At 39.8% G+C, this 22971-nt stretch overlaps 1 protein-coding gene across 3 annotated transcripts in view; it reads right to left on the bottom strand.

The window, feature by feature from the left end:
- Positions 1-1263: 1263 nt before the first annotated feature.
- The window catches only part of LOC146683937 (chemokine-like protein TAFA-2), a 96815-nt gene continuing 75107 nt past the window's right edge, over positions 1264-22971 (bottom strand). For all 3 annotated transcript variants that reach the window (XM_085444162.1, XM_085444159.1, XM_085444161.1), the window contains 3 exons: positions 14076-14225; positions 6068-6192; positions 1264-1459 (listed from right to left, as the gene is read on the bottom strand). In XM_085444162.1, coding sequence (XP_085300288.1) covers positions 1448-1459; positions 6068-6192; positions 14076-14225 — 287 coding nt within the window. In that variant the 3' untranslated portion in view covers positions 1264-1447. The remainder of the gene's footprint in view (positions 1460-6067; positions 6193-14075; positions 14226-22971) is intronic.

Below are 22971 nucleotides of genomic sequence, written 5' to 3'. Positions count from 1 at the left end.
TTGTTTTTTGCAGTCCGGGCTCATATGCGCTGCATACAAATATCCTTTTTCATTCCTCGCCTGCCTAAAATTTCTGCGGTGAAAACACAGCTAAATACAGAGATTTTGTGTAGACCTGATGAATAAGTTGTCAGTTACAGATCACAGATGACGCCTGCGGAGAGGAGCAGTTGTTCTGTATTTGTTGCTCCTCTTTTCTTTTTTAGCTTTGACAAAACAATTGTTAATATAAGAAGCTGTTTGTTTGCTCCAGGAAATAAACACGATGAAAATTAATGCATTATGTGAACAGCAAAGTAATTACCAGTTATTGATGATATCTCTTCAAGCCAACTCAATTAACACCAGCAGTTACAAAGCCACGGTTTTGCGTTTCCTGTTATTTCAGGGTTTCAGGGGGAGCTAACTTCATGCTGATGTTATCAGCACTGCTAGCAGGTCCGTGCAGCCATTGAGAAACAATTCAGAGCTTTGGTATTGTGAGCTGTATTGTGAGGGTCCTGACAAGAAGCACTTGAATAATCTTCCCCCTGAGGGCTGAAGCAAACGACTGAGATTTCTCTTTTCTTTTGAAAGGTTTTATTCATTTAATATAATACTGACACATGTACTCAATAGCGGTTAACAGGCGTTTAAAAACACAGATATTAAAACCATTAGAGCATCGATTTATTTTTAGCCCCTTTGATTCCATGGACTGCTTTTTTTTTTTCTTTTGTTTAAACACGTTTACATTTTTCAATATACCGTAACATCTACTTGGTATTAGTCTAACCTCACCCCTGAAAGGATTTTGTCCTCTGTCAAAAAACAAAAGCAAAGAGAAGACTGACAAACTGTCTCTGCATTTTAAAAAATGGCATGTGTGGTAAGCAACAAACTATTTAAGGTAAAATATTCGTATGGAGGTGAAATCTGAATAAAGAAGAGGTTCAGTTTCAGAAACATTTTGACAGCATCAAATGTGTCATGTGTGGCACAGTTAAATTTAAATGTGTCATCCAGACTACATGAGGCAAGCATTCTGGATCCACTCCCTCTTTTTAGCTAGTTTTGTAATACAGAATAGCTGTCTAGAGTCAAGTTTCTGCAATTCCCAGTATGCATATGGAACACAACTTAGCCATAGAAGAGAGATAAAGAATATAGTTTGTTGTAAAGATGTTTTTTTCATCATCTAATCAAGTGCCATTTAGGTTGGAGTTCACTTTGTTTTCAGAAGCAGTAAAGAATTGTGGGTGACTGAGTCTTTCGCAGTGAAGGCCCGAGGACACTCAGCTCTGCTTAAGATGGCGAGCAGTCATCGTTTTTTGAATATCCACAGGAAAAATCACTGGTTCCTCACTGATGTCCATCAGAGTCCATTTCCTTACGATTTTATAAGTCCGTTGTGCTGTGTAAGTACTTCCACCGCCGTTCTCTAACGCTCCTCTAGACATGGGCGGGACTATCGGGTCACCTGTAAAAGAAAGGGAAGAAGTGAGTCAAAGGTCACCATTTTAACAGAACCCAAAAAGTTTGAAAACAGCGTGAAACAGCAAAGAGAACAGAGAACAGAGCCAGCGCTGGTTTTACATGTCAGTGAAAGGCTTTAAATAATGCAGTGCTGGCTTCTATGTGGAAAAATACAGGAAGAGTCTCTTATTGGTGGAAAACATGACCAACACGGTTTCTGTCTCTTCTGGAACGTAAACAAGACAAGCTTGAATCGTGGCAGGCAGCCCACACCGCCGCACCCTCAGCACTTGGCCCTCTGCCATGTCATTTCGTCTATTTGTCGAGACGGCTGCACTAATCACATGGCCTCCTTATCTCGGCGATCCATCTTCGCTTTTTCTTTGCTCATACGCTCACTTCTGGTTTATTTCAAGCTATTAGAAGACATTTTCTACCAGCCAGTGATCAAACAGGCACAAACTGCTGTATAACTGCCAGTGCCAGTGCTTCTCCAAGACGGTTCTTCTGTTTTCCTGCATGCCTTTCCCTCCTATTGAGTTTCCCAGTGGTTTCCCCTCTTAGCCCCAACACATGCTGTCTCTCTGTTATTTCCTCATGGGGCAGACACTCTTTTGTCTGACCTGGGTCCCAGCTAACAAAGTGTAAATACCAGCCATCACTAAGAGAGCTCAGAGCAGTGTTTCTTCCAAGCTGGCAATTGAAACTACTGCATCTACTCTTGATGGCTCCAGGCCACCCTTCCTGGGTTTGCTCCCATTGCCTTCAGGCGTCTACTCCTGTGCCGGATCAAAGAGTCTGCAGGCGTTTGTTGTCACGCCAGTTCACTATGCACGCACACCGCGGCATCTCTCTGCCTGCTATACTTGAAGGTGCAAAGTCAAAGTCCCTTTAGGTGTTCATCCAGTTGCCTGTTCAAATATGCCTGTAGGTTGCAGTTTCTGTGCCCAATTAAAGGGCGGATTTAGATAGTTAGATCTCAATTTAGAAAGCACACAAGAAGTGCTAGGGTGTCATTTCTACAAGCCTTTTTAGACCCACGAGTGCCTTTTTTGTACTTAGTCCAAAGATTTAGCTGCCTACCGTAGTCGCATGGCCACAAGGCAGATGTCTCCTTCAGCAGTACATTTATTTACATTTGACACAAGTCATAGAAGCTGTGTAACATGTGATTTAGTTTGTGTGCGAATTGAACAAAATCAACTTCAAATCAAACTGAAACAAATTTAATTAAAATATTCTGGTTTTTCTTTCATTAATGTCTCCTTGTACATAACAAAACCAACAGTCGGGTGTTACAAGGCAGTGTCACCCACACTTGGGACAGACAGAAAAGCAAAAGCTTACATTTTCTGAATTATATTACAAGGTAAAAGTCTTCTTTCGTTTCTAAGGTTATTATTTTTAAACACAAATAACCATTGTTAAGGTTACTTCCGTCAAGGAGGTTATATTTGTGTGTTTGTGTGTGTACTGTGTGGGTGCCATTCTGTCTGCAAACACAATTGTCTGAAAAGTTTTGAATGAAATCTAATAAAAATTTGTAGGGGAGTAGAGTGGGGTCATGTTAACAATCAATTTAAATTCGGCTTACATCGACCAAGGTCTTCAAGGTCAGCTCAATGATTTATAGGTCAAAAACTGACGAAAGCCGTATAACCTAGAAGCTATTATATAAATATTTAAACTATTACTTTTCTACAACTTTCTTTTATGGTAAATATCTTGTTCGTAATATTGTTATACAGAGCTACTAAAAAATATGCTTGTTTGCACTGACAACATATGCAGGAAATGAAATACGGGGTTTATAAATATCACATTACTCTGCCTCTAACTCAAGGTCGCATAAGGTCAAACTTTCATAAAATATATTTTATTTTTAAAACTGTGATTAAAATTCTTCTGCCTTTGTTCATTGTATTACATTACAGATGCATCCAAATATAATTTTACATTTCAAATCTGCCTTTCTTCCAAGTTGACCCCCAAGATGTGTTATATCTTTAAATAAAGTATTGTCAAGATAATGAGCTGCCTAGTGAGTCAGATTTATCCTGCACAATATTCTTTTATATAATAAGTTCAAGTTATCCATGTCCAATTATTTACAAATCAATACCTATTATCAATTACCTACTCCCACATAATGTTCGTGTATTCAGAGTAAACATCTGATTTTTGCTTCACTGCAAACTTCCTGAAGAACTTTTTAAAAGTAACAAAGAAAAGAAAACAAATATATACAAAATACAAAGTAAATACTGCCCTTGCTTAAATATAAGTTAGCATGCAAGCTTTAGTTAGCTTGCAGACAGTTAACGTACCATTACTAATATTTATGTTTCAGTTTTGTTTTGTGACATCTTGACTGCCACACTTCAGGGATTTACAGTTTTTTTTCCATTCTGGTCACTTATCAAAGTTTAAAGTGACTGAATGTCTTTTTTAAAGAACACCACATCTACTCGGTATGATGTACACTCACTGCAGTATATAGGTAGGTAAACCCTATACTCCTTGCTAAATTGTTGTCCTTGTTTGTTCACGATTGCACGAGCAGTTACACAAAGACGAACACACCTTCCTTGCTTTCTATGGCAGCTCTGCAGCTTGGAGACTGAGCCATGCGCATGTATTCATACATATGATATTATTTGGCATTGATCTAGCTGTCTTCTCACCCCTCCTCCTCTCCTCCCTCTTCCCTCCTTCGCTCCTCCTTCCCCCTGTCTCCAGGTAGGAGGAATGACAGAGAGTGCCAAATCCTGTTGTGTGTTCTTACCTTCTGCTGTCTGCTGACCGTTATGCTTGTTTTTTTCCCCAAGTGTTTTCGTTATTCGTTTATCTACCCATCACCTCTGCCTTTCTTTTCACTCTCCACTGATTTTTTTCTCTTTCATCCATCTCCTCCTGCCTCTTTTTTCCTTTCTCCATATCCCCCTGCCTCTCTCTCTCTCTCCCTCTCATACACACTCTATCGTCAATTTCAATTTACGAGCAGGTCTTAATGGGACCATAAGAGAACGTTCGATGCTATTGATCTGGATGCCTGCGAATCTTGACCTCAGCGTACGACACGAGAGGAGAAAAAAAATCACTCTTCATCATCAAGCGAACACATCAGCTAACGCTCTCAAATAGTGCAGATGCGCACACACACACACACACACACACACACACACACACACACACACACACACATAGATCATTGATCATTGATCAAAGACCTGAATGCAAGAGACAGCAAATATTTGTGCTCCTTAAAACTACAACAGAGTCACTGATGAAGCAGTGCCTGCCTGAAACTGGTTTACTTTAATTATAAATGTCCACTTTGGAGCTGGATTGGTCAGCAACATTCACACATTCACACATCTAACTGTCTTCAAATAGCATCAAACCTCATGTGCTGCTTTATCCAATCAAACCAGACGACTCTTCTTTCTATTTGTATCATTGTCTGACATAACTGAGCGAGGAAACATCAGTTACACTTATAAGAGCAGTACAACACAAATCTGTGCTTAAGATAAGAACTGAAAATGATATCAGGGAAAAAAGGTAAAAGTAAGGAGGGGCTGTTAAGGGGAAAAAAGGTCTTCAGGGGGCACGAGCCACTTAGCTAGGTGAGAGGTGAGCAGAGGAAGCAGTGCCAAAAGAATTCTTAACCATCACTGTTCACTGTCTGGGAAGGCGTGAGAAGAACATGTGTGCCTTAAGCGCTTCTCACCACTCACTTTTTTCCCCCCAACCACGGAGATGCACGCATCTCTCCTCTCTGACCACGCCTTCAATCAATTATTTAGGCAGAAAACAAAGGTCTGCACCGAGCCATGAATAATGGAAGGTGAGAAGGCAGAGAGAAGGATGGAGGTTAGAAACAGAGGCGTACAGTGACAAGAGGTGAGTCTCGCACAAATTTTTCTCCTCTGACAGACAGCTAAGAGCCTGCTCAGGTCAAGCCACTGAAGAGAAGCCAACAGGTGCAGACGTAGGCTGAGCAGGAAGATATATAGCGTGCATTCACACCTTTTCACACGCACACAAAGACACAGACAGACTGCCAGTACATGAAACTTAACAGGGGGGAAGAATGTGCACATGCACACACTGCACAAACCGTGCTGTGGAAGAATGAGAGCATAAAATTTTTTTCCAGGGCATTTACCACTCCAGTGTATCAAATGTGGCGAGTTCTTTTTGCATCGAGTCAGATGGCATGCCAGTCAGACGCAGGGAAGCAGGGCAAGTGAGAGTGAAGGGAATTGTGATATTCATATTCAGGGTGCGTGTGTGTTTTATTTGCCTTGTTCTTGTTGGCCTTATTTTTCTTCAGAGAATGTTTGATGTTGGAGCCAAGATGAGTCCAGAGGAAAAGTGAAGAGAGAGAAACTGGGTAAAAAAAAAAGTGATATTGGGTGAAAGGAGAAAGAAGACGGGACGGAGACAAATAAGAGAGAAAAGCAGGGAGAAGAGAAGGATATAGTCTAACGTGATAGAGGTGAAAATGGATCACTCTGTGGTTGGTCTGGCTAGGTGTGTGCATGCATGTATGTGTTGAATGGATGGCACGGCAGGGAGAGAGGACGCGTAAAGTGTGCACACAAACCTTTGTGGTCTTGACTTTGTTGCCTGTGCTGCAGCTCCATCCTGTCAGATCTGGGAGCACCTTGCACTCCTCACCTTCCATGCATGGCTGCATCTGACACCACCACTTCTGAGCTACAATGGAGGCTACAAGAAGAAGAGACAGAGTTAATTTTAACTTTGATGAAGATGCAAGTGCAATCATGTCCTTTCATGTGTTTCCAAGACTTGTGTGCGTGTGTGAATTTTGACACCAAAATTTCACATGAACAAAGAGCCTCCAGAAAATAAATGTGGGTTTCTATCCGGTACAGTTATAATAACACGACTTTGGTGCTTTGAGATAAACAGTTGAAAGCACTAATTCTCAAATCAGCGCCCATTGAAGCACCATACAGAACAAGCCACAGCGAGATTATGCAATCAAAAGAGCGCCAGTCAAACCTCAACAAACAAAAACCAATGTGGAAAACATGATATGGAAAATATAAAATTATATTTCAGCTTGTTTCATTTATTAATTCTGCAAAGGCCTCTCATCGCTCGACTCAGATCTAGATGCTTTTTGCGACCACATCGTCCCAGTTCACTGAAAAACTGGTGTGGATGTTTAAATTACTCAATTCATGTAAGTCATTATCAGTGATGGGAAGTAAGTAACGCCGTTAGTAACGGCGAGTAATCTAACTAATTACTATTCCTATCGTTACAACGCCATTACAGTTACTAACAAGGAAACGCGGTCCGTTACTATTTTTCAACAAACAGATGGTTGAAGCTGTGTTCAGCTCACAGCACCTTATATCAGCTGCACGGAAGTAGCTGTAAGTAATCTGGACGCTACAGCTTTAAGCAGCTGCGCGCTCCCGCGGACGGTGATCACCATCACTGTCTAGCACAACACCTGGAGCTCAGGGGGCAAACGTTTCAAGTGGGTGGGGGGTCAGCTTCACTCTGCTCAATCACATGAGTGCTGCTGTTTGACTGAGGAAGAATAAAGTATATTTATTATTATATTTATTAAGTATGTTTATATTTAGATGTTTTATATCGGGATATGAGATTTTGGTCATATCGCACAGCCCTAACGGAAGGAGCTGTAAGTAATCTGGGCGCTACAGCGTTTAGCAGCTGCGCTCCCCCAGGCAGCAATCACTTTTTGGCACAACACCTGGAGCTAAGGGGGCAAAACAATGATATGAGTGCTGCTGTCTTTTACTTTTACTGTCTAAGGACAGCGCAGCGAGACCTCTCTGCTTATGAGCAAAAAACAAAACAAAAAACAGAGGACGTTTTAGGAGTGATGGCGAGAGAGAGAGAGAGCGAGCGAGCGAGAGACAGCAGAAAAAGAGAGAGCGAGTTTTGAGATGTGAGAGATTTGAGACGTTTAGCGTGTTTGCAGTGTGTAGTTAATGTGTTGTCTTGTGTAGTTAGTGTGTAGTGTTGTGGATAGTTTTGTGTTGAGGCGACTGCTGTCTCCAGGTAGAAACAGCAGTGATACACCTGCTGCTGTCAGAGCTGCAGGTATCAGGCTGTGATGTTTCCTTTATAGTGGACAGAAATGATGTTTTTGCAGTGGCACAAATAATTTGTGGCATCTTATTGAAGAACAGCTGATTGTTCTGTAAATAGTTTGAAATGGTTATTAAAAAATCAAGGTAAAAGGTAAATGGATGCAAATAACTTTGTTGTTTGCAAAACTTGTGCATAGGATTTTAAAATTGACAATTTATATTTGCATTTAACATTATGAAATATGATTCATTAAACATGTTTGTGGTTGTTACAGTAAAAATATCACTTTTTCTCCTCGGACTTTATGGTTTTTGTCTGATTTTAGATCAATTGTGTTAATACAGTCTGTAAAAAATGAAAACATAACTGTAGATTCAGACACGTGAGGTTGTGCTGAAAAGGATGAGACCAAACAAGTAAACAGTTTTTAAAGGTGAGATGTGGAGGAAACATCAAAAGTAGTTAAAAATGGACAATTATACCCTGGACCCCAGAGGGTTAAACTTTTTTTTTAAAGTAACGCAATAGTTCCTTTTCAAGTAATTAATTACTTTTAGAATATTGTAACTCAGCTACTAACTCAGTTACTTTTTTGAAGAAGTAACTAGTAACTATAATTAACTTCTTTTTCAAAGTAAATTGCCCAACACTGGTCATTATTAATTAATTTGAAAAGTCTGCCTCTATTGCACTTTGCTGCATTTTGCCTCAACACACCAACAATAAATGATTCATGAATCTGAAAACAAAGCAAGCTGCAGACCATTGTGAGCCTCAGAGCATCGCTGTTAAAACATCTCTTATGTAGTAGAACATTCTTTGTTCACTCAACCACAATCAGGCGGCATCAAAGGCTGTTTTCTGTTTTTTTAAAGTTAATCTGTCATGTGGTTGACCACACAGATCCTCACATCTACTAGATATACAAATGAGGACAGATCTATTAGCCACCCTAGAAAATTAAAGTTGTTTTTTTTCCAAGAGCAAGGGATTTTCACTATATAATTTCTAAACATTATAGCATTTAGAATAAATAACCATTAAAAAAAACCTCTAAAAATAGCAACTTTAGAATTTACAGGGTTTGCAAAGGTGTGCAAGGTTGCTCTGAAGTATTGCAGAAAAAGCAAAAAAGACCATGGTCAATATTATTACCACCCACCACAGCACAAACCCCTGCTGTACAATGATGTGCTTTAACTTTGTGATGCTCAAAGCTTGTAAAATCAAGTTAAAATTGAAGATTATGTTCTATTTAAGAACTTCAGCCAGAGCTGTCACTTGATAAGGCATCATGGCAATAACTAAATAAATCAGTTTAGACTTAGAAAAATAATTGTTGGTGTTCACAAAGCAGGACATGGATATATAAATCTATTACAGTGTTTCCAAGTGTCAAAAACTGGATTCGGAAGTATCATCAAGAAATTCAAAGAGAGGCACACAGCACAGAACAAGCCTGGCAGAGGTAAGAAGTGAAAGATTTCACACAATCTGGAAAGAAAACTAGTGAGAGACATCGGAAGGCACCAGAAAAACTGCCAAGACACTCGTGAATGACTTAATTAGGAATATGAGTCTCAAAGAAGAAATATGGTATCTAAGCAGATTCTTACTCTGGATGGCATTACCTTGGCCTCCAGTAACACTGTGAGGAACCTTGGAGTCATTTTTGACCAGGACATGTCCTTCAATGCACATATTAAACAAATATGTAAGACTGCTTTCTTCCATTTGCGCAACATCTCTAAAGTTAGAAATATCCTGTCTCAGAGTGACGCTGAAAATCTAGTTCATGCATTTATTACTTCCAGGCTGGACGACTGTAATTCATTATTATCAGGAAGTCCTAAAAACTCCCTGAAAAGCCTTCAGCTAATCCAAAATGCTGCAGCAAGAGTCCTGACAGGGACTAGAAAGAGAGAGCAGATTTCTCCTGTTTTGGCTTCCTGTTAAATCCAGAATTCATACAAGGTCTTAAATAATCAGGCCCCATCTTATCTCAATGACCTTGTAGTACCATATCACCCTATTAGAGCACTTCGCTCTCGCTCTGCAGGCCTACTTGTTGTTCCTAGAGTATTTAAAAGTAGAATGGGAGGCAGAGCCTTCAGTTTTCAGGCCCCTCTTCTGTGGAACCAGCTTCCAGCTTGGATTCAGGAGACAGACACTATCTCTACTTTTAAGATTAGGCTTCAAACTTTCCTTTTTGCTAAAGCATATAGTTAGGGCTGGACCAGGTGACCCTGAATCCTCCCTTAGTTATGCTGCAATAGACGTAGGCTGCCGGGGATTCCCATGATGCATTGAGTTTTTCCTTTCCAGTCACCTTTCTCACTCACTATGTGTTAACAGACCTCTCTGCATTGAATCATATCTGTTATTAACCTCTGTCTCTCTTCCACAGCATGTCTTTTATCCTGTCTTCCTTCTCTCACCCCAACCGGTCGCAGCAGATGGCCCCGCCCCTCCCTGAGCCTGGTTCTGCTGGAGGTTTCTTCCTGTTAAAAGGGAGTTTTTCCTTCCCACTGTTGCCAAAGTGCTTGCTCATAGGGGGTCATATGATGGTTGGGTTTTTCTCTGTATCCATGAAGCGCCTTGAGGCGACTTTTGTTGTGATTTGGCGCTATATAAATAAAATTGAATTGAATTGAATTGAATCACTAGAACTCTGCACAGGAATGGAGTGTGAGGCTGCAAAAAATCACTTCTGTAGAAGAGACACCTTCACGCCACACTGAAGTATACTAAGGACAACTTGGAGAAAGATTATGCATACTCAAGTGTCCTTTGATTAGATGACATGAAACTAGAGCTCTCTGACTACAGTGAAACACGGTGGTGGGAGTATTATGGTGGATGGAATCAGGAAGAAAAAAAGAGATGTGAATATATTGAAAGAAAACTTCAAACAATCGCTCTTTCTTCCAATATGACATTGACCCAAAACACAAGTCGCTTCTGGTAAAAAACTACCTGCACAAAGCTCTGACTGATCCCACTGAAAATCTGTGCGGTGAACTGAACATCAGGGTCCATGCCAGACCACCAAAGATCAAATCTGGAGGAGCTTGAGAGATTTGCAGAGAAGAATTGGCTGATTTGGTGATGTTATGCAAGACAACATCACCATCGTTCTTTAAAACCGATTTTGCAAGTGCAGCATTTTTTTCAACATTTTACACAGTTTTGAACAAATAAAAACTCACGAGATAATTAGTGAGATGCTGTTAACGACAACTGATCCCATTAACCTTCAGGCTAATGTGAAATAAAACTTTTAGCAATAGAAAAAAGATTTTTAAAATGCTGATAGTTACCCGAGGCATGGGTTTCATGGGCAAAGGAATCATGTGAATTTAATTAGCCACAACCAGCTGAGATTGTTGAGATTCTTCAGGTTAAAAACAAATAATGAAACACCATCAGAAAATATAACACATATCAGAAACAAAACATGATTAAATGTCAAAGGAAAAAACAGCTGACTGACTGGATGTGTGAATACATAAAAGCTGTTGTCATGAATCCTTTTTCTTTAACTGTCACTCTAAAGACTCTAAAGACTGTCATCATTGCTAAAGAACTCTGAGAGTTAATATGAGTATTTTGTTTAGCAGGACAAAAATAACTCAATTAAATACAAAATCCAGTTTTTCATGATTGAATTTATTGGCCAAACCTACCTGTTGTTAAATCATGAATTAACTGTTTTTTGCCGTTGACCAGGCCAGGCCTTTTGAAAGAATAGAACCAGTTTGACACAGTGAAACAGAAGAGCTCAAAAAGAAACACAATGTGCCACACACTAATGAAACAGCTGACACACATGTATCAGTCTAAAAAGAGTTACAAAACCATTTTTAAGGCTTTGTGACTCCAGCAAACGAGACTCATTATCCACAAATGGAGAAAACTTGAAACAGTAGTGAATCTTCTCAGGAGGGTCTAGCCTACCAAAAAAAAATCCAAGAGCCTGCTGGGAACTGATCTAGGAGGTCACAAAAGAAATCAGAACAGAATCTAAAGAACTGCAGGGCTCATTTACCGCAGTTCAGGTCAGTGTCCATGACTCAACAATAGGAAAGAGACTGGGAGAAACTGGTAACCATGGAAGCAAAAATCTGCTGATCCAGAAGAACACAAAAGCTTATCTCACATTTGCTACAAAACATTCTGACCATTAAAAATGAAAAGAAACCCAGCATTTCATAAAAAGAACATCATACCAACAGTCAAACACGGTGGTGGTAGTGTGATGGTCTAAGGCTGTTTGGCTGATTCAGGACCTGGGTGTACGTACAGTGGAGTTCTGCTCTCTACCAAAAATCCTGCCCATCCATCATTTCATGCCCTGAAGCTCAAACTCACTTGGTTTATGGAGCAAGACAACGATCTGAAACACACAGCAAGTCTACCTTTGAACAATTCAGTAATAAAAACAAAATGAAGGTTTTTCTGCAAAAATTCTGCTAAGAAGAGTGGGCCACAGTTCCTTATTGCTGTTTATCCCAAACAGGTTTCAGTTCTTTCTGCCAAGTGAAGCACAACTAGTTGTCAGGTTTAGGGTGTAATGACTTTTTCCCTTAAACTCAAAGATTAAAAACGGTGCTTTGTATTTACTCAGGTTCAGGTTTAATATTCAAATTTGTTTGATGATCTGAAACAATTAAGTGTGATAAATATGCAAAAAAATAAATAAAATAAAATAAGAAAGGATAGGGGTAAATAGTTTTTTCACGGTACTGTATATCTGTGGTGCCATAAGTAAGTAAGATGTACTCCACCATTCCAGCCCTTCATCTTACTGTGCCATGTTGTATTGTAAGTGAATCTTTCATCATGTTTGAGCGCTCACCCGAAACCCAGAAACAACTGAGAAATGGAGACTGGGTCAGTTATTTCATCAAGTGCCACTCTGCGAGGCTGGAGGGCCTGCTGGATACTGATGTTGTAAACACAGAGGCATTAGTGGATGACGGGTTTCCAGGCATACGGGAATATTTTATAGCTTCGAATGTTCATCACTAAACACTAATCTCATTTATGGGTAAAATGCCCAAATACATTTGTGTCTAAAAAATCAACTTCTCATTTGCAGTGAACAAAAGAGCTTCGTAAAGATAATACTTCCTGCAGATTAATATCTTTTGCTATCAAGATTCTTGTTGGGAGTCCTCTGATGTTTACATAACGCTGACTACTGATAAATTCGGTGTAATAACAAAAACACAAGATTTCCTCTTCATGGTGCATTTTTCCTGAGCTGCTTCATTATAATCCATTTTAGAATTTGTCCAACCCCATCTCCTACAAATTAAGTTTCTTCACAGTTAAATTGTTAAATTTAGCTGCAAGATAATCACTTGCTGGATTACCTTTGGAAATTAAGCAGCACATTTATGAAATATATCGGAGTCAGCAGGAGGTGGTTGGGTTTGATTGTGGATGTGCCGAATATGTATGCTCATATCTCACACCAAGACTGGGGTTTGTGCAGCAGGAGCACCTAAAGTTAGGGAGCAGCGTGGACTTCTTTCTGTGATAAAACCCTAATATTTGTCCAAACTTTAGTTGATTGGTGTGAGTGCATACATAAATAATGCAAATAATGCATGCATAAATAGGTTGAATGAAAGCAGTTTAACATATGTCTGGTACATTCAGTATCAACATTACATTAATAGACAATAATTCAGGACCATGGCGCTGTAGTATAGTTGTGGAACAACACAAGATTCCATTTTTTAGCTACTGCGATGAAGACGTTCCCTTTTCTGTCTGGAATAGTTCAGATTTTTGTTTCTTGCACCTTTAAGGTTTACCTGAGAAGCAAACATTTAATTACTTTTGAATTGATTGTGTTCAGAATATAACCCCACGCAATCCATCATATTCAGAATGTTTCTGAATTCATCAAAAAAATATAACAGACAGAGGCAGTGTATGTAATAAATTAGTCTGCTGAAACAGCACAGAAAACGGGCAGTGGGAGAAAGGCTTCACTTTGCTTCCATGCATTTCTAGTCAGTATTCTGGCTACCAGTACACAGAAACGCTGCCAAGAGAATACTGATGGCTTCTATGCCTTGGCCCGTAAATCAGGGTTTACCTGGTCGTGTATCAATTCTTAGATTTTTCAGTTTACTGCAGCACACAGGGGGCTTGGTCATATGTAGCACCTGCATTGAACAAAGTCTCTTTCAAATAACCTCTTGCTAACTCTAGCATCTCTTCTCCTGATACTGACTGCTCCTCCGTGTGGCCTGACTGTCAGCACTCATCTTCATAAATGTGCTCATCTGCTAATGCAGTGTTCACTTTTTTCTTTCAGAGTCGATTAAAGCAATCTGAACTTTAGTGCTCTGCCTGAGATGCATGACAAAGAAAACATATGATGAGTTCAAATCCATACTAAGGCATTTTAGCCAACATTCAAAACAGGTGCACATCAGGCAGCGGCACTACGCAAGCGCACGCAAAAGATACCCGAACACCAATAAAGTGACACCTACCGTCGACGCAGGACGGCATGGCCCGAGTAGTGCCGGCGACCTGTCCAGGGAAGCAGGAACATTTGACAGTCTGAGATCTCTCCTCGATCTTGTTCTTGTTGCAGCAGCGATGGGCAGCAATCACCTCACACGTCCCCGCCTTCACATGCACTGAGAATGAAAAACAAAGATTTTGCTTTATGTTTGCTAACTTTAACGCATAAGCAACCATAGAAAAAGACAAGGAAATACAACTGGCCATCACAATTGGTCTGCCCTTCCCCTTAATGACCTCTTTGTAAACTATGTTGGGGAACAAGGACATCATTCTCTGACCCAGACAAACACAGACCATTACAAGATATTAAAAAAATATCAGCACTGAGAATACCTTCTTGGATCTCTGACCTTGTAGGACAAGTTAAGTATTTGATCCGTCCATCCATTTAAAAATTAAGCAAAACATATTTAAAGATGAGCCATAAAATATGCAGTTTATGCTTAGATTTATGACCATCTCTCTATCCATCTATCTATCTATTAAAATAGTAACTTAGGAAGGAATAATAATGAGTGTTTCTCCATATACTGTTTGGTTGCACTTCCAGTTTGCTGCAGTACTAATGAAGGGTACATTTGGAAAGTCCCTTCACATCTCCTGTAACTACCACTTTGTGTGCAAATTTCTATACACACATTTGAATCAGTCAGCCATGTGGTTAATTAACAAGTCAACCCCGAGCACAGAAGTCCCTTGAGTCAGCTAAGAGAGAGGGAACAAAGAAATCGCTCCACATTTGAAGATTTGTGATGCCAACACATGGCCCTTTCATACCAGCCTTTCATCAAATACATGAAAATGTCAAGGACAAACAATAAGCCTTGTCAGGAGCACTGTGTGCAACTATGCAGTGCGACTGTTTGTGTGCAAGTTTGACAGCTTACACGCAATATGTAATTACAGTGAATCTGCTCATGTGTTCAGATGCGTTCGACTTTGTTTTTCACGTGTGCGTGATGTGCAGCAAATGCACATACATGTTCAGTCTTTCAGCTGTGAACTTCGGTGTGTGTGTGTGTGTTTTGGCTTTTCAAACAGTTGTTGCAAGTTGCAGTTATTTCCATTACAAAGAGTCAGCCCAGGGTGCAACAAAGGGTGCGCACTGCATGGCAATGAAAACTAAAGCAGAAAACAATGACTTTGTTTAAAGAGCATTTAAAAATGAGGCAAGTTGCAGTGAACGACCCAGTGAATATGTTAAGCAGGCTAACAAATATTTGAAAAGTTCTTAATTTGCTCTGTTGATGAGAAAAAGACAAAGCAGCAGTCCTGCAAAGCCCAGTCCAATTAATATCTCTGTGAAAAGCACTCTGTCTCTCTCCCATCTCTCTCTCATCTTTCTTTCAGATTTCTCTTTTTGTAGCACTAGGAGTTAGGCCAAAGGGTAAAGATAATTGTTGACTGATCTGTCCATCTGGCTGTCCATCAGTCCAACACTTTGATGTGCAAAACCAGCCACCGAACAGATTGCACTGATATTTCGATTCCTATAGAAGAAATATCTGCATGCATTTGGAGATTTTTCAAAAAAAAAAAAATTCTTCTGTAGAAATTAATTATAATTCAGTCTCAAGTCAAATATTAAACTACTGTAGTTACTGGTTGGAATGCTGAGTAACAGATGGACATTCAGGCACCTCGAAGGACAATTCGCTTGACCTTCCCTCTGTTGACTCACACAGTGTGCGCATAAGCCCACTTGGTGTATTTTGGGTATAACATGACCCCTCATCAGCAACCGACTTTGGATTGTGTTAGACTGCATGTAAGACAATTAATGGTGTGTTTGCTTTAAACCTTTTCTTCACAGTCTTGAGCAGTAACATTTTAGAGATTCTTTTTATTTAGTTTAAAATGCTGTATTTCCATTTACGCTTGCACATTTCACTAAATCGCTTCGACTGTTTCCCATTTTCCTTGCAAAATATAAAGAAATGAGGGTTGACAAAAGACATTTGCACAATGCAGTCAAGTTCTCCAGAACACAAATTATATGGACTTTCATGATGATGTGCATTCTCCTCATCAAATATGAACTATTTTATAATTATACATCCTAAAATGTTACATTATATATCCTATAACAACTGCATAATGTTCATAATCATTTCATCATCTTTCCTCACAGTTCCTTCCCCTAACTCAGAATACATGGAGTGTGTATAGATTGCATGTGGGCTTTAGAGCTTTCTTTGAATAACTCTTATTTTCCATTTTCCCTTCTCCTTCTTGTAGAACTAATTGTTTTTTCTTCTTCTTAGAAGCTTGACAGATACAAAGCCAAGGAAAATGAACACATACAGAGTAAACACCTTAACTGAACCCCCCACCGTCGCACACAACCCTTGGCCCATTTTTAGGCTCGGCACCTGCAGTAGTAATTGACTCAGCATTAGTAAGAGCAGCCGCACACAGAGCTCAGCAGGAGGGGAGTAAAAGGTGGTCGGGATGTGGATTCTACCGAAGGAATGTAAAGGTTCACTGGGTCTTGAACACACATATTAATGTTAATTAATTCAATTAATTTGGTTATTATTATAATTTGAGACACATGGTAAAATAAAGATTGACGTAAAACCTACGACAGAAGTGATTTTTTCTTTTTCTGGCAGGCCATTTCTTTATTTTCTTCATTCTTTGCCTTGTAGCTAAACTGCTGTGTTTTATGTGTTACTTTATTTGAGTCATGTTTTCATTAATGTTTTTATAGTTTTAAAATTACTGATTATTTATTGAACACACAGAAAGCGTCAAAGGTGAAAACATATGAAGTGACTCTCCCTGATCGAATAGTTTGGTTATTAGAACTGTTTTGATTGAAGTTATTTGTGGTTTAAACAGAAACGGTGGTAGTAACACTGCTGAAAAAAAGTTAAAGATCTTCTGGGAATAACTTGTTTATTTGACATAATTTTGAGGATGCTTTATTGTAAGTCCTGATTTCATATTTAATAACATGGGCAGCATTCGTCTTTATTTATCTCGCACTGTGAAATCCTAAAATAGGATTTTGATCCCAGTCACACAGGGCTTGAGACTGATTGGTGACCATCTGCCAACCGCCATTTAGAGGAGCAGCTGGTGAGTGATTGCTAGAGGTTGCTGGCAGTTGCTGTGAGATCAATTGCTAAACCACAGAAAAGCCACAAGGAAAAAGCAGTAATCCTGGAAGGTACTGACTCGTCTGCAAACAGTCGCTTACTAACCACCAAGTTCGGGAGGTAGAGTGGGTCGTCCAATCATTCTCAACTCCAGTCTGCATGGTGAAGTAGCCTGTTGCATGAATATGTGAGTAAACGAGGATTGTAATAAAAAGCACTTTGAGTGCTCAGTTGGAGTAGAAGAATAATATACGAGTACCAGTCTATTTAGCATAACTGAAACTTGGAGAAAGAATGATAATGTTGCCCTTCCAAGTAAAAGATTAAACTAATATTTTAAAAAGGCACCACATCTACTTTAAAAGCAAACAGTCACCGTGTTAGGTTTGTGTTGTACTTTTCATAGTTCCACTGCTGCTCAGAGAGTTCTGGGCAAGTGTTTGGAGACGGGTTTTTGTCTTTCCTGCAGCCTTCGGGCAACTGTGGCATTCTTCAAGTGACTAGTTGCAAGGAGGATCAATCACTTGCCAACTGCTTGGAGAATGTGCATTTTCCCTAGCCAAGGTGGGGCCTTACCTTATACTAAAACTTTTTGTTTCAATTCAGTTCAATTTAAATTCAAATTTATGTTAATAGCGACAAATCACAATAATTGTCACCTCAAGACCCTTTATATTGTAAGGTAAAGACTCTGCAATATTACAGAGAAACCCCAAACAATCATACAAACACCCAATGAGCAAGCACTTGGCGACAGTGGGAAGGAAAAACTCCTTCTTTACAGGAATAAACCTCCAGCAGAACCAGGCTAAGGGAGGGGCAGCAAAAAGACTTTTATGCTTCAGGAAAAAGGAACGTTTTAAGCCTAATCATAAAAGTAGAGCACTTCATTTTTTCTCTGTATGTATTATTGTAGGGTCTAAAGCACCTTGATGCAACTGTTGTTGCGATTTGGTGCTGTATAAATAAAACTGAATTGGATTGAATTGAATGGAGCCTGATTATTTAAAAAATTATTTAAAACCTTGCATGCAAGAAGAAGGACTTTAAATTAAATTCTGGATTTAACAGTGACTATCAACATATGCTGCTGAATACTTTTAAGGATTGTTTTAGGTAGTTGAATGTATTTGTTTCATAGCAGTCTGCTTTGCAGTAGAGAAAGGATGTGCATTTAATTAGCCGTTGTGGTTTGGTAATTCCCTTCAGTAGCCTGAGATATTGAACTTGGTGGGGTGTTTGGTTTGGGTGTTGAAAAGTAAAGTGGACAAAGACAGGAAGCATGCACTCCGTGTTTGCTTGGGACTCTTCTGTGGAGGACCACACACACAAATTTCTTTCAGTGCACACAGCTGCTGTTGATGGTGGATATGTTGTTGGCAGAACTGCTCTTTTTGGTTAGCTTGCTGCACTTGCAGGCTTTACAGTGTTGAGAACTTTTTTTCTCAAATAAAAAGAGGGCACACTTCATAGAACTGGATTTCATAGGGATTTAGTACTCGCATGTGGAAACAGCTCTGGAAAACCATATGTGGGTGGGGGTGGGGGTCCTTAGCTCAGTAATACAACTGAAGGTGTCAACAGTTTGAGGCTGTGTTATGCCAAGATTTTAATAATTACCAGTTTGGCAGATATTGAGTCAGGCAGGGGGCCACAGCCTCCAATAAACTCTGATAAACATTCATCTAAATGACTCAGAACACGACACACTGCAGTGTATGTGTTTAAATATACACACACAAAATACATATCCACGTAGAAGCTGTGCTCAGTTGTGCATTTAGTGCTAAAATAAAAACATGTAAATGGAAATGTTGCCGTCTTTAGTGTATATGTGTGTGCACCATAATGTGTGTGTATTTACTAGAACTGAAAATTCCCATTCTATTTCAAAAATGGCACCTACTTTCATCACGATCTCTTTCTCACACACCCCTCCGCCTTTTACTCCTTCTTCTCCTCCTCCTCATTTGTTTCATCTGCTTTACCTCGCCCTACTGCTATTTCACAAATGACCCCTCCTTTTCTCAGCCTCTCTTAGCCACTTCAGCGTCCCATTTTTCCTCTGCTCCCTCTTGCTCGTAGCTCACCACAGCAAACTCAGCAGGGTAGGAAACTATTATCCTCAATCACAGGCTCTAAATCAGAGAATTTTTTACACTTTCTACAATGCGTCCTCTCTCTCTCCTGCTTTTTCATCTTCGTGGCCATTTCACTCCCTCTCTAACCCCCCCCCCCCCCCCCCCAACCCCCACCTGTATTTTTCTCCTTGGCATGAGGACTTGTTATCCCTGCCTCTCTTAATACAGCAGTGGCTGTTAACCCCATTTACTAAGGATGACGTGCAACTGACAGACTAACAGATGGACAGATTGCCCCGACTCAGAATAACCAGGCACTCTGTGTGGGTGTCTGTGTGTGTCTGTGTAAGTACTGAGATAGCTGTCTTGGTCCCAGTGGGGTGCCTCTTTCAAATGTCATTCCTGCCACTGGGGACCTCTCCCGCTTTCTCTCTCACAGACACTCACACACAAACAGAGTTAAATACACAAGCACAGACACAAATGTACGTGCACATCTAGTATGAGGAACCTGTCAAAATGGAAACACAAATCTTTCTAGTTAGCGCTGTAAATATTTAAACAGTTCAAGCCCTTGTGTTTCAGGATCTGTCAAATGTTAACACAATACTTGTAAAGAAGTAGAAAGAAAAAGTCACTGGTTACCCTTTTATATGACACTGTATGATTTAGGTGACTGAATCTGCTACTTTTAAGGTCCCAGCTGGCACTGGGCAACATTTTGTGAATGCTGGAGCTGTAACTAGAGAGCCACAGGAAAACGAGCAGTGTAGTGAAAAAGTATTTGCACCCTTCCTGATTTTATATAAATTATTATTTCATTTATTAAGGGAAGAAAAACCTACCTGAACCTGTGTGCAAAAGTAAATTACATAATAAGTGAGTCATTCGGGTCCTGAAGCATCAAAGGAACTTCAGAGCATCACATTACCACCACCATGTTTGACCTTTTTTAGGATGTCAGACTAAAGAGACAAAAGGTAAACACAACACGTCCGAGACAGAGGACTATGAAAATAAAACAGGAAGTAACACACACAGACTCAGACTAAGACACATGAACTTGGGGATAAACATACATAGAAACATGACAGACCGGAGACAAGACCTGGGAGAATGGACACAGAAATGAACTAATATCATGAGGAACCAATGGCTATAAGAAAAGATAAATTCAGTAGCCCAAAGTAGTAATATTATACTTTTATATTATATTATATATATACTGAAAACACTATCTAGGCTACTTACATTTGATTTATGCTGTGTCACTGCTACAGTGCTGCTCCTAGCACCTCATGGCAATGGATTCATCCTTTGAATGAGGCAACCTCTAATCAATGCCATAGGCTCATCGGAAAAGGAGGATGGAAAATACCCTTGATGTACTTACACTTAGAAATGCTGCTGGCTGCAAGCTGTAACCGCTATTTGTCTTTTTTTTCCCATCATCAGAGCACTATTGCAAGGCTCACCCCTTGTAAACCCAACTGCCCAGAGCCAGTTGGGATTGGCTGCTACCCCCAGGAGACCCTAGTTCAGTAAGAGGTTAACAACATGTGTGCACTGATAGACCTGTTAATGGATAGACTAAAGTAAATAACAACCAACCAAACCAAAGAATTGGGGAAAAGTCCAAAACTCAGCAAACATGCAAGATTTCATCATAGGTCTTATGTTTCTATAGCAACACTTTATGCAATTAATTCATGTTTTGATGTCTTCGGGCTGTACTCTCCAACCCCAGCAGTAACCTTCATCTCTACAACCTACAAGTAGTCATAAGTCATCAAGCTTCCTCTGAATCCTCGGTTCTCAGCTGCATCTCAGTCTCCTCCCTGTTATTCTTTGTTTGTGTTTTCACAGCAGGAGACGGCTTTGACTCTGATACAGTGAGGCATACCGAAACTGACACCTTCTGTATGTCAAGCCCTCAGCAACCGTGCAGGGCTGCAAACATGATGACGGTGGTAAAGTGGTAACAGTCAAATTTACAGCGCTGGTAACATCACGAGTAAAGAAAATAGCTGCAAAACTAATCAATTAACAATTTAAAGAGCTATATTAAGAAACTGCTTCCATGTGAGAGCCAGAGTCAGGCTAATGTGACTGTCAGTATGTGTTGTGTGCATAGCCTCTCTTGGAATGAACGGGATATCTGGACTCATCAACATCTGGTGCCTCATGTTAAACACTGAGATGGTTTGCTGGCAAAACAGCAACAGGAGTTGACAGTCCCTCATCAGGTATAGTTAATGTACTGGCGTGATGAACAGAAATACCAGCGAGGTAAACGTCCCCTCTGGTTTTGTTTGCTTTTAGGTGCGGGCTTCACGATATTCTAATTGCATCCAGAGCTTTTCATGCTGTTAAAGTTTGACCAGCACAAAAACAATTTAGTAAATCAGATGTTTGTTATCATTATTATTTTGTTCTTCAGGTGTTTTCATTTTCCCTCTGCTCTGACCCTTCTGGCACAGCTCCAGCCAAGAAATTAGCATGAAACTACTTTCAGCATCCATAGCACACTCTAGATGTTCTCTATACATCACATATTAAGTATGTATAAATATTTAAGGTTTTCCTTTAGGCTCGTATTATTCTATTCACAAAGAGCATATTTTGAAATGGAAAATTAGTCCTGAAAGCTTGCCAAGTTAATTAGACATACAAAATACATTTCTTAGTGCATGTGTGTGCCCATCAGCGCATGTACGTCCATGCATTTGTATTAATAATTAGATTATATTGGCCTCTGAGATGGCAGCGTTTGTTCTGAATCATAAACACAGAGCAAATTAAAATTCTGTTTAAGAGCCTGCCAAGAAAATTAGCATGGAGAGAAAGGAGGCACGCACACTCGACCACTAGTGTCTTCTCCCCTCAACCCTGTTTTCTATTCACTTCTGTGTCGACGACTCCAGCACACGTCTCTCCTCATCTTCTGCCACAGCATCTCTGTGCGATGGTAATTCATAGAAGTTGTAAGTGATGGAGGGAAGTGGCTTTTTTTCCTGACAGGAGACGGTGCCCCAGTGTAGATACACAAGAACTATATCAGCACTGCACTTTCTGCGCTGTGCTCATATTGTGTTTGCTGATCACAAATAGACTGATCAATGGCAGCCCCCTAAAGAGCCTGACTCCTCCCATGCACTAATGTCCCTCTCTGTTATGATAAACACTGAGTCCTGTGGGGGGGAAACCTGAGAGGAGGAAAGAAGAGAAGCTGTCAATAGAGGACATGCTTGATCTTAAGCACTTATTTAGAATTCTAAATATGTTTGCATATTTATGGATAAGAAACATTCCTGGAAATAACATTTTGTGAAGGAAAGATTTTTATTTGATCCTTTTTCTTCAGCGTTGGTATAATGGATTTACGGAGGGACTAGATTTAAAAACATCTCACAGAGCGCAGTTTTTCTAGGACTTGTGCAACATCCAAGGTATCAGTAAAATGAAAAAACAAGTAGCTAAGCTTTGGGAGATACACATCTTATTCTGCTTTTTTTCCTCGTGGCTATTCTGAGAGGAAATAAATCTTTCCCACTAACCAGAATTTAATAAATACAATTTTTTAAGGCAGAATGGAATAAAGCACAAAATTAGAAACAAAATAAGTTGGGTTTTATTTTCCACATGGGTAGCTTGGAGAACACGTTCTGACTAAT

This window comes from Copadichromis virginalis, linkage group LG20 (genome assembly GCF_057382275.1).
Source record: "Copadichromis virginalis isolate Kocher_CV1m ecotype Utaka linkage group LG20, C_Virginalis_male_GT1.1, whole genome shotgun sequence".
Taxonomy (NCBI): domain Eukaryota; kingdom Metazoa; phylum Chordata; class Actinopteri; order Cichliformes; family Cichlidae; genus Copadichromis; species Copadichromis virginalis.
This window is presented reverse-complemented; position numbering and strand designations above follow the sequence as displayed.